The 12,165-nt window shown below is 39.1% G+C and overlaps 1 protein-coding gene across 1 annotated transcript in view; it reads right to left on the bottom strand.

Moving 5' to 3' along the window:
* Window positions 1-7,140, bottom strand: part of LOC132818973 (regulator of G-protein signaling 5-like) — a 42,162-nt gene extending 35,022 nt beyond the window's left edge. The window contains exon 1 of the mRNA XM_060830165.1: window positions 7,008-7,140. Within this exon, the coding sequence (XP_060686148.1) occupies window positions 7,008-7,051 (44 nt within the window). The 5' untranslated portion in view covers window positions 7,052-7,140. The remainder of the gene's footprint in view (window positions 1-7,007) is intronic.
* Between the last annotated feature and the right edge of the window lie 5,025 nt (window positions 7,141-12,165).

The raw sequence follows: 12,165 nt of genomic DNA, 5'->3' as shown, positions 1-12,165 counted from the left end.
TTGAGTGGGCATCCACCATCACTAAGAACATTTAATCCATGAAAGGATCTGCACAGTCAACATGTAACTGAAACCACATTCCCCATAAATGTAGCTATGTCTGCAACCAATCCTGGCCATCAGACATAACCTCACTCCTACATTTTCATTTTGCAAACCCCTGGATGACTCTGGAGTGAACTTTGTTCAGGACAATCACTCTTGTTCCTCCTGATAATATGCCATTTTCTACAATGATCTGGTCTCTCAGAGTCCAAAAAGGTTTCAATTCTGGTTGAAACAGCTTTTTCGTTTGCCCCATCACCACCAGCTGTTTCAGTTTTGCCACAACTGGATCTTACCACATCCCAAGTCTGATACTGTCAGCAGTAACTGGAAGTGTGTCCAGAAAATTGCATCCACTTTTACTACTTGGCCTCCCGGATGGTATTCCAACTTGAAATTATACACAGTTATTATTAGAGCTCACCGCTGAATTCAGCCTGAAGTTATGGATGGTGCTGCTTTGTCTTTAAGTAGACCTAGCAGGGGTTTGTGGCCCATTGTTATTACAAATTTATGACTAACACACAGACTCCAAATATAACTGCCAAACCTTCCTTCTCTATTTGCGCACATTTACTTCTGGATTACCATAGTCCTGGATGCATATGCTTTTGTGTGATCCTCAGCATTGAGCTCCCTATGTGCAAATGCTGCTTTGGTGTTATATGGGGAGGCATCGTATGTCTATACCAGATCTCACTTGAGATCATAATGTGAAAACACCTGAGAGGATGACAGCTGTTTCTTCATTTCCTGGAAAGCTACAGCTTGGCTACACAACTATTTCAAAGGCTGACCTTTTTTTTTAAACAAAAAAGAGTTGATGCAGAGGTGCCAGAGTGGAGACCAGGTTATATGTGAACTTTCCATAATAGAGCATCAGCCCAAGGAAAGACCTAAGCTCTGGTCCAGACATGGGAGCTGGGGCACTTTTACATCCATTGGAAGATAAAGTGAAGGTGATTAACTTAGTCTTGTCAACAGTTTAGTCCAAGTTCACTTTGGGTGCCTGGAATACACAGTTTTTTTTCTTCTAAGGTGTACACCCACCAGGGAGGGACATCTAAAGACCATGTCCTAGTTCTCCAATTGCTCCTTATTGTCTTCCCTGCTGTTAATACAACATCTAGATACATGGTAACCCAGGGTAGACCTTGTAAAATGTTCTTCATCATCTGCTGAAAAATTGCATAAGATGATACCCCAAATGGCTGTCTTGTATATTGGTACAAAACCTTCTGGATATTAATTATAGCATCCTGTGAACCTGCATCTAACTGCAATTGGAAATATGCGTGGCTCATGTCTGGATTTGTGATGACAGTCCCCCTGCCAGCTCTCCGCATAAATTATTTATCCAGCTGTGAAAAGCCATTCACCATTTGTTTAAAATCCCGAGGAAAAGTTAGTCGACCCATCGGGCTTTACAACCAGTACAACTGGTGCTGCCATTTCACAAAATGGTTTGATGACTCCTCTTTCCAGCCTTCTGATCTTTGCCTGTAAGGCAAATGGCACGCGGCAGGCCTTCTTTATGGAATTCCTTCCTGGTCAGTATGCAAGTTGGCCTTGGATCCTTTGATTGTCCCTAGAGCTTTCTGAAGTACTTCCAGATCTTTAATTAGGAAGTCACTCAGCCAGCCATTTTTGAATTGAAATATGATGAGCCAAAGTGAATCTTTTTCAACCAATTTCACCCCCACTGGCTTCGGCCCCAAGTCTTTTACAAATATCAGTGATAACTGAAACAGCTGCTTCTCAAAGACCTGCACTGGAGTTGTACTCTTAGTCTGTAATAATTCCTTGGTATATGTTCCTAGTCTAGCTGAGGTCTTGCTAGAGTGTAAGGGTTACTGGTCTAGAGCAGATTTTGTTAAAGACTGGTTCTGTGATCACTAAAATGGCCTCGCTGGTATCAACCTCCATTAGTACCAGGTGACCATTTAACCAGATATTTATTTTGTCCTTCTGACTTGGACCTTGCTAAGAAATTTAATTGTTCTGAATTTGAAGTTGTAGACTTTCCAGGGTGTGCACGCTCCCAGATAGTGGACTATGAGTGCTCTTACTCCGTTTCGGTCTAGTGGAACTGTTTTGCTGTCTTGGGTCCACATGCTGGCAGTAACTACAGTGGCTTGCTGACCCTGATCCTGATGAAATTTTAAACCGTTTGGTCGAACCTTGCTTTTGTTTTGAGATTTTACTATGGACTGATCTAGAGTCCCTCTATTCAGGATATGTCCTGGAGTGAGGCAGTGCAATTGCCTTCATTCAAGTGATGTTCCTCAAGATTGGTCAGACTGGTGAGAGTGTCCGCTTCCATCAGCATACCCTGCAACACATATGCTCTATTGCTGCATTTTCTAATAATAAAGTCATTTATAGTGCTTATTTGAAGTCCAGCTGAGCTTCAGTATGAGGCACTTTTGCATGGTTACATCATTAATCCCATATACAAAACAGGTCACTCAGCATCTCATTAAATGTTAAACCAAAGTTGCATACCTCTGCCACTTATCTTAACCTAGTTAAAAATCCTCCAACACTGCTTGTTTTTTTTATTAAAAAAACTTTACAAGAAAAGAAAACAGTTAACATTTACAGCTGTATACAATTTTACAAGAGACAGAATCAGCAAAGCCAGGCCCTATTCAACCAGTTTACAGAGAGATGAGGACAAACCTCAAATCCCAGTTTCATATGACAAGATAGCAACACTCCTGCTTGTATCTGCAAGCCAGGACTTCTTGACTGGACCAGATTAACAGCTCCAAAATCAGGGAGTTCATACTCTATGACAACCACCTGGCCGATTCATTACAACCACTACAGAGATCGTTATTTACCTTCCCTGATTGGAAGCTACTGTAGATGACCTGCTAGTCTATGGTCTTGGAGACAAAATGTAAGAAGCCATTGCAGATTACAATCAGAATTTTGCTTGACAGCTGGCGAGAGCTCACCAGATGAAACTGAACAAAAAAAATACAATTGAAGAATTCTGTAGTCAAATACAGTCAGTTCTGTTATAATGTGTCTTTCTTCAACACAAATTGACTTTAACATGATTGAAGGATTTAGGCTGTATTTGTAGACTGAACTTTCCTTACCTGTATTGGCAAAAACGTGATTCTGGTCCCATTGTTTTAAATGGTACGGCTATTACACAATTTTCTTACAACGCTAGATCGAACGAGAACCATGCTATTACAGGCTGTATACTAACAAAAGACTCTACCTAGATCCTGACAAGGTGAGAGCTGTAGCAGAGGTGCATTGATCATTGGATATGAAAATTGTGCCACAATTTGTTATGTGTGAAATATTTAGCAAAGTTCTTGGTTGATTTATCATTGAATGTGAGCCTCCAAGCAAGCTCTTGCGAATGATGTACTGTGTTATCGGGACATGAATAAGAAGCAGCTTTTCCCCAGAATCAAACAAACAGTCAGCAATTCTAACAATGCAGAGATACTGAGATATTAGTGTGGAAATCACCTTGCATGGGAATGTCACTGAGAAAGTACTTTGTAGCAAGGATCGAGCAGTTACATTTGTATCCAGGATATTTAGTACAAACTGAACAAGGCTACACAAGTGTGCCTGCTATTGCCTCTTACTGTGAGCATTTTCATCAATACCTTTTTTGGGAAAGATAAAGTTACAGTAGTGTCCAACCACTAGCTACTTGAATGTATCTTCCTCAACTTACTTTTATTTGGTTTAAAGCATCTGCAAAGAATGTTACTTTGCATAGATATCATCTCAAGATCAGACTAAGCAAAGGAAATAAATGTACATTGGTAACATGCTGTCCAGAGCAGCATATCGTTATGAAGAAAGTTGAGGATACAAATATAAATTGTGAAACTTCCCAAATTAACAGGAGCACCATACTCTAGAAGTCATCAACCCAGCAGAACAGTGGAATCTGAAAGACAAACATCTTGCACAATTCAAGCAAACTGTACATTATGACGCAATACTGCAGGAAGCAAACGCAAGTTCTAATGAGCGAGTCACAAAAATTAATAGGATTGTGCAGCATCTGGGGTGGCCTGAGGTGTGTTCTAAATCTGTCAATATTATTTGCCCTTAACAAATCCCTGATGGACAATACGTGTTCATTTTGTTCCAGATCATGGTTTTTAAAAGCTTTCCTATTATCTATATTAAAATGGATTGGAAGATTATGGTTAGCACATCTGAAATTTCTGTTCATACATCCCTCAGCAGACTAGAGTGCATCTCAATCAGGTGAAAATGAGTATTGCAGATGCTAGAGATTAGATTCATAAGTGTGGTGCTGGAAAGGCACAGCAGGTCGAGCAGCTTTGAGGAGCAGGACACTCGATGTTTCAGGCAAAAACCTTTGATCAGGAATTAGGGCTTTTGCCCCCAAAAAGTCGATTTTCCTGCTCTGCATCTCAGACTGGGTGACTTATCCACATTAACTACTTTGACTTAATTCAGTTTTTCACCAATTTAATTGATTGCTCTCAGGTTCAAAAGCTCTCTACCCTAGCATTTTGACTTTTGTTTAAAGTCCTCCAGAATGGAGAATTACAAAGATTCACAACTCTTCAAAAAAAAGTTAATTTCTCTTGATGTCAGTCTTATGTTGTCAATTCATTGCCCTGAGAATGGGAGTCTCTAACTCTTGCAGTCTGTACTCAAGTAGGCACCCCTCAGAATCTTTTTAAGTTTAAAGAATAGTACTTTTGATTCTTCTACATTCACTTAGAAGCTTCTATTTTCTGCGACACATGCTGTGTATTAAAAATCCTCTTTCAGGGTGCTTAGTGATCAGTTGGGACTTGAGCCCAGACAACCTGGTTCAGAAGTAGGTACCCTACCAAAGTTTATTCTTTTTAGAGATGTTCTTACACAAATCTGGATTTCTCTCTTCTTTAACCACCAAATCATCAGTGTTACAAATTAAATGTTCAACAACCCGCACCAGGAGCAGTGCAACATGACTGCTGTTTTATTTTAGAAACACTGATTTTGAGGGAGATTTTAAGTCAATGAAGTGAAGAGCCCAACTCACAGGTTTTTTTTTAAAAAACCACTTATTCAGGATGTTATTACATACCTCTGAAGCTAGTAGAGCTTAAACTGTGGTCTCCTGGGTCAGAGGTATGGACACTACCACTACACCACAAGAGCCCAAAAATCCTTGGACGTTTACACAGCTCTAGAGACTGAATTAGAACTTGTGTTATATTTAGTACCTGTCACCTGAGTACCATTGACAATTAATAGATAGCTGAGAGGGTTTATTAAAACTTGGTGAGATTGGGTGAAATATCAGTTCAGTTCCCAGTAATAAATTGCTCCTAGATTTTCATGCCAGTGATAATCTGATATCATACCATTTACATTAACTTTTCCCCTGGTTTTCTGGACATTTGTGTCTAATTGATTGACCTTTTGTCCTGAATTACAATCCCACCTGATAGGGGCTGACGATGAGGTATAAAGGAGGATATTACTAAATTGGAGAGGGTTCAGAAAAGGTTTTCCAGGATGTTGCTGGGAGTGGGGGTTTGAGTTATAAAAATAAGCTGGATAGACTGGGACTTTCTTTCACTGGAGGGTCGGAGGATCTTATAGAGATTATAAAATCATGAGAAGTATAAAATAAAGGTGAGTAGTAAATGTCTTTTCTCTCTGGTGGGGGAGTCCAAATGTAGGGGGCATATTTTTAAGGAGAGAGGAGAGTTTTTAAAAAAGGACATGAGGAGTAATCACTTCACACAAAAAGGGAGTGGAATGATCTATCAGAAGTAGTAGTGGATGAATCTACAAATACAAATTTAAAAGACATTTGGATAAGTACATGAATCAGAAAGGTTTGGAGCGAGATAGGCCAAATGCAGGCAGGTGGGACTAGTTTAGTTTAGGAACATGGTCAGAGTGGACTAGTTGGTTCAAGGGTCTGTTTCAATGCTGGCTGACTATGATTCTGAGATACTATTTCTTCCAAATCCTTTTATCGTGAGCTGTACCTTTTGCTGCCTCAACTTGAAAGATTGTTTGAAATTCTTTGTTTTTGAAAGACCCTGTCAATGAGCTTATCATTTTTAATGATATAATAAAAATAAGTGTGGTGGCATAGACTATTAGTGGTGTAAATGTGATTATATTAGAAGTTGAAGTGAAGTAGGGAGAAAACATTGGACTGTAATCAAATAAACATTTTCTGAAGTAGCTGAAGATATATTTTTTCCATAGAAGATGGATCAAACAGGCAATTGCACATCAAATGTAGTAAACACAAGCTGCAGATTATTTCATTCATCAGATTTGATCTTACATTGAAAAGCACATAACTCCTTTTCAGAACAAGTTCTGCTCAATTAATATTTACTGGTCATCAATGGATCCTTGTGTCACTGTTAAGATGTACATATACCTAATTTCAAAATATGTTCCATAACAGTTTTGGCAAAAGAAACGGTTATACTAATCTCAGGTGTGAGTTGCATTTTGTAAGTGATGATTAATTATACACTTTACTTGGCTGGATTCAATTTGTTGATCTTTACTCCCCATCACCTATATTTAATGCATGCTTTTCCCCAGTTGATCAACTTACTTTGTACTGGGCTCCAGATAAGCAATCAGACCCAATGCAACCAATTGCTTGATTTTACACACTTAATAATAAATTATTGCCTAAGTCTGAGACTGTTGTATTGAAAATGCAAGGCAATAAAAGGCAACAAGCCATTTGATGCAATGACTTGCCATAGTTATAGGTATTTAAATACAATAATGATAAGCTTACAAAAATAAGTTCTGGATATTGTTTTGTATAAGTCCCAGATTCTAGCTAATTTGTGAAAAATTAAACATAACATTCATAACAATTCAAAAATGAAGTATAAGAACACAGATATAAATAAATTAAATTCTTGGTCAATAACTTAAGCCAATGTTGTAGTTAATTCGCTCACCTTTCGAGGCATGTTGCTGGTAACGCAGCCAATCCTTTGCACATTTTGGCAGATCCTTTGCTTTGGTGTCCCTCAGCAAGATAAAATTGCTCTGAACTTGAGCTTCTTCTTCTGCTGCTTGCTGCTGTGCCATGTAGATTATATACAGACTTCCCTCCCTTGAGTGACGCTGGCTGGTCAGCCAATTAAATCTTTCAAAAGTGATTATAGTCCAGGGATCGCATGAGTGCCTCACTCTAAGGAGGGATCTGCAGACTACAGCCTCCAGCAGTGTGCATAGAAAGGTCAATCAGTGTTCCATAAAAAAAAACATATCTTCCCTGTAGAAAAACTATTCGCAGATGTCTGTAACATTTCATAGAGTGAAGTCTTAAGCTGACTTAATTCTTGTAACATGTTCATTTTGCTTTGTCTAAACAGATCTTCAGCATAAATCTACTGTACTTCATGATTTGCATACTTTGAATTTAAAATAGCACTAAACAATGAGTTTTTTCCATGTTAATGAAAGCAAACTGCTGAAAGAATTTCCAAAGACAAAGAAGGCATGCTGAAACCAGACAACTTGTATGTGGTAGACAAAACTCGTTGATGGCAAAGGAAGTTGTAACTTGAAAATTATTTGTGAATTTTCCCAGACAACAATATCCTCACAGCAGGTTGTTAGCTAGCTGTGGGACAGAAGTAAATTGTTCAGCATTCAGCACAGAAGGGAGAACCTAATTTTGTAAGTGCAGCCCTTCATCAGAAAAGTACACAGTTATCAGTAACATCTGCTGCTTAGCAGAGTACAGCAAAAACAACAAAAAAAAAGAGTTTTTCCCCCAGTTTTTGCAGTGGTTGAGTAGAATGGGTGCTGGAATGTTTGTGGTTCTTTTCATTATAGATTTTGACAGTGTAGAGTTGGGGCTTATTATACTGAGATTCTCATCTCCGTGTTGCAGAGATGTATTTGAATATTGCAGAGACGTACACTAGAGTGTAAAATGGTTACTTTACAAACTTCATTTCAAAACTTTATTTTCCGGCGGAAAATGTTTTGGAATGTATGCTGAACAATGTTGTAAAATTGGCTGTTATTCCTTTTTACTAAATGTGTTTCTTTAACAGTGTTTCACCTGTTACATTTCTGAACAGATGTACTCCAACTTGGGCTCCTCCAACTTAATTGGACCAAAAGGTAATTCACTACAAATAGGAGAAATGTAGAATCAAGCTCATCTTCCCATTCACACAATCAGTGATGATAATGTGATTTCTTTTGTTCTGAAATATTGCCTTACATTTACAGATTCAGGTGTCTATCAGCATCCTGCTGTGGTAAATCTCTCTCTTTCCTTTGGCTTATCTACTCTCTCTAAATTGTCAGACTAGTTATCTGACATCCAGTTTCACTTGAGTTGAGATTTCCTTCAACTAAATATTGGGAAGACTGAAGTCATTGTTTTTGGTTTCCACGCCACTCTGTTCCTTAACTACAGACTCCAGGAGATGGAGGAAGACTGAGAGTTGGAGCTCAGATTCTACAAGATAGTGATTGCCATGCCAGACTACAACAGTGTGTCCCTTTATCAGCACTACATTTCACTCTTCATTCCTTCCCCTCCTTCCCAGAATAACAATGGGCTTTGCTTTTGTCCTAACTTTCCTCTCCAACAGTCTCTACATTTGAAGGAGCATCCTTTGCCATTTCTAATACCTCCAGCAGGATGCCAATACTAAACACACCTTCTCTTGTCAACATTCTATTGGGACTATTCCCTCTGGTGGTACCGGTCCTCTCCTCCACCACTTCTAACACTTCTTCTCTTCCCATGGTACATTCCCATTCAATCGCACAACGTTTAACACTTGCCTGTTCATCTCCACAATTCTCAAGGTCCAATACACTTACCAGATGAATCAGTATTTCACTTGCACTTCTTTCAATATAGTTTACTGCATTATCCCCATCTCACAATTTATTCTCCTTTACATAGGCAAGGACAAGCACAGACTGGGAGACTGCTTTGTGGAAAGCCTCCATTCTGCCTATAGGAATGACCCCATCATCTCAGTTGCTTGTCAGTTCGACAAACCATCTTGTTCTCATTCTTGCTACAGTGTTCCAGTGTAGGCCTGGCCTACAATGCCATTGAGAAGGAAGATCCAGGATTTTGACCCAGCGACAATGATGGTGATATGGTGATATTTTTAAAGTCAGGATGGTGAGTCAATAGGAGAAATTGGAAATTGTGGTATTCCCATGTGTCTGCTGCCCACCTCATTGTAGACTGTAGTGATCAGAGGTTTGCAAGTTGCTGTCAAAGGAGCTTTGGTGAATTTCTGCAGCATGTTTTGTAGATAGTACACAGCTACTACTGAGTATTGGGGCAGAGGGAAATCAGTGATTGTAGATGCGGCACCAATAAAGTGGACAGTTTTGTTCTGAATGATGTCTTGGGTATTGTTGGAGATGCACTCATTAAGCAAGTGAGGAGTATTCCATCATATTCCTGATTTGTAGATGATGGACAGGCTTTGGGGAGTCAGGAGGTGAGTCAGATATGCCAGGATTCCTAGCCTTTGATCTGCTTTTGTGGTCGCAACATTTATATGGCTAGTCTAATTCAGATTCTTGTCAATGATAACCACTTGTGAAGAATTCAGTGATGGTGGTGCCATTGAATGGTCAAGAGGCAATTCTTAGATTATCTTTTGATGAGATGGTCATTGCTTGGCATTTGTGTGATGCGAATGTTACTTACCATGTGTTAGCGTAAATCTGGATATTGTCCAGGTCTTGCTGTATTTGAACATGGACTGCTTCAGTATCTGAGGGGTCATGAATGGTGCTGAAGGTTTTGCACTTATCAGTGAACATCCCCACTTCTGACCTTATCATCGGTGGGAGGTCATTGATGAAACAGCTGAAAATGACTGGCCTGAGGACATTCACCCCAAGGGACTCCTGCAAATATATCCTCAGGCTGAGATTATTGATCCCTACCACCCACCCTCCATTTCTGCTAAATGCCACTCCAATCAGAGGAGAGTGTTTTTCTCTGATGCCCATTAACTCTGGTTTTGCTCAGGCTCCTATTACCAAATTTGGTTAAATGCGGCCTTGATGTCAAGGGCAGTCACTCACACCTCACCTCAATTCTGGAATTCACTCTTCTGTCCATGTTCAAAACAAGGTTGAGATGATGCCAGGAGCTGAGTGGCCCTGGTGAAACCCAAACAGCATCAGTGAGCAGATCATTGCCAACCTCGAACCACCAGCTACCTGCTCTGAGTTTTATGTAGAGATTTGTCCACATCGGACTTCTCAGTGTTATGTGGAACAATAGGAAACTCTACATTAGTGAAGTAGGAAAAAAAAGTATAAATATATGTAAATAAGTGCATTGTCTCGCAATTCAAACCTTGTTTACACAGTTAACTTCCTTTTGCTCAGTGTTGAAATCTCATTTTTGAAATTTCACCATATTTTCCCATTTAGCAGCTGGGAAACATCAGCCCAATATTTCTGTTTAAACCGTGTGTGCTAAAACTGGGGCATAATTATTTAAAGAGTCTTATTTTAATTCCACAAGGATATCATTGCAGTTATGTGGAGTGGTCATATTTGAATACTTTAAATAAAGTTATGTCGTGAATTCAATTCCCATTTGGTTTGGTTGGCTGGCAGAACAAATTTGACTAGATGTGAAGGACTGTAAAAGAGCCACAATTAGCTTCAGGCTGGAGATGAAACAATTCTTTTCTGTAACTCTTTTATGTAACAAGAAAGTTCATGATAGAAGTTGAAAAGAGCCTTGCTTCTCCGAGTGATTAAGAGCAGATAATGTAAGGCGGGACTTGGTCTTGAACCTCATGACCTCCTACTTGGGCGTCCATCTGTCTACCATAGAAATTGCTGGGCCCCTCCCCCCCACAGTTATGATCTGGATTAAAAATGTAATTGTACTGGAGATGAGATTCCGAAAGTTTAAATGCTGTGACGCCCTGCAAGAACATCCTGTTTTTCCAAGTAGAAAACAATCCTAGAAACAGGAAGTTCTTTCCAAGATGACTGTGCATTCTTTAAAGTAACAGTGCATCAATTAACCATCTGAGCACAGCTTACAATTTAATATAGATGCGGACTACAGCCTAATTTTGTTTTATCTCTTTGGATGGAGACTGTGCTGTTGGTTTTTCATTGGAAATGCAGGGAGGTCGAACTTCATTAGTGCTAAAGTAGTTTCTCATGAGTCACCATACTAACTGCGTGGTGTGGTTGATTTTGTTAGACAAAGCATGTAGAATAGATATGTATCATCACCAAGGTGAATATGTAGCTCTACATATATTCTACATTCATTACAAAGGCATTTCTTTCACAGTAACTTTGTTATTAGAGTTTTAATTCTTGGCTTAAAATTATCAAAATTCTGATGAAAGATGAAAACCTGAAAGGTTAATTCTGTTGTCCTCTCTAAAGATGCTGCCAGAGTTGTGCAACAGATCCATCATTTTCTGTTCCTATTTCAGCATGTAAGTAGTTTCTATAGCACTGCACATAAGCCGGGAGATACAGGAGTGTTTCTCTTAGGTTCCTCTTATAAATATTTGCTGTAATCCACCAATTTCCCTCGATCAGGTCTATGATTCTCCCTCTCTGCCTAGTGGTCATTCTGATATTGATTCCCTAGCCATTATCCTGATCTGTTTTTAAGGTGAACATTTGAAAACAAAGCGATTTTTTAAATTTAAAGAGTTGTTAATTTATGGAACTCACTATCAAAGGAAATGTCTCAGGTAAATACCTTAGATACTTACTAAATAGAAGCAGACAAGGACATGACAGAGAAGTAAATACACCATATACAGAAAAGCTGATTGATTGGGAATTGATGTGTGTATACTGTTACAGTTATGAGGTTTACAAGATTATAATGTTTTGAAACTGTGTGTTGAATTTAAGGTAAAGTGATTGGGATCAATTGACCTGTTCTGAAGTCTGCACAGCAGCAAGTTTGGGATGTTGGTTGTTAAAGATTAAAGGGGTTTCAAATCATTTCACTGGGAAGAAATTGTTTACACTTGGAGACAATGACACTTGGAGGCTGTGGCTAATAGTAGATATGTGATGAGTTTTGAAAGTCCCAGAAAAATGTTAAGAGTGCTAGGT

Source organism: Hemiscyllium ocellatum, chromosome 9 (genome assembly GCF_020745735.1).
Source record: "Hemiscyllium ocellatum isolate sHemOce1 chromosome 9, sHemOce1.pat.X.cur, whole genome shotgun sequence".
Taxonomy (NCBI): domain Eukaryota; kingdom Metazoa; phylum Chordata; class Chondrichthyes; order Orectolobiformes; family Hemiscylliidae; genus Hemiscyllium; species Hemiscyllium ocellatum.
Note: the sequence above shows the minus strand (reverse complement) of the source record. Positions and strands in the feature narration are given on the sequence as shown.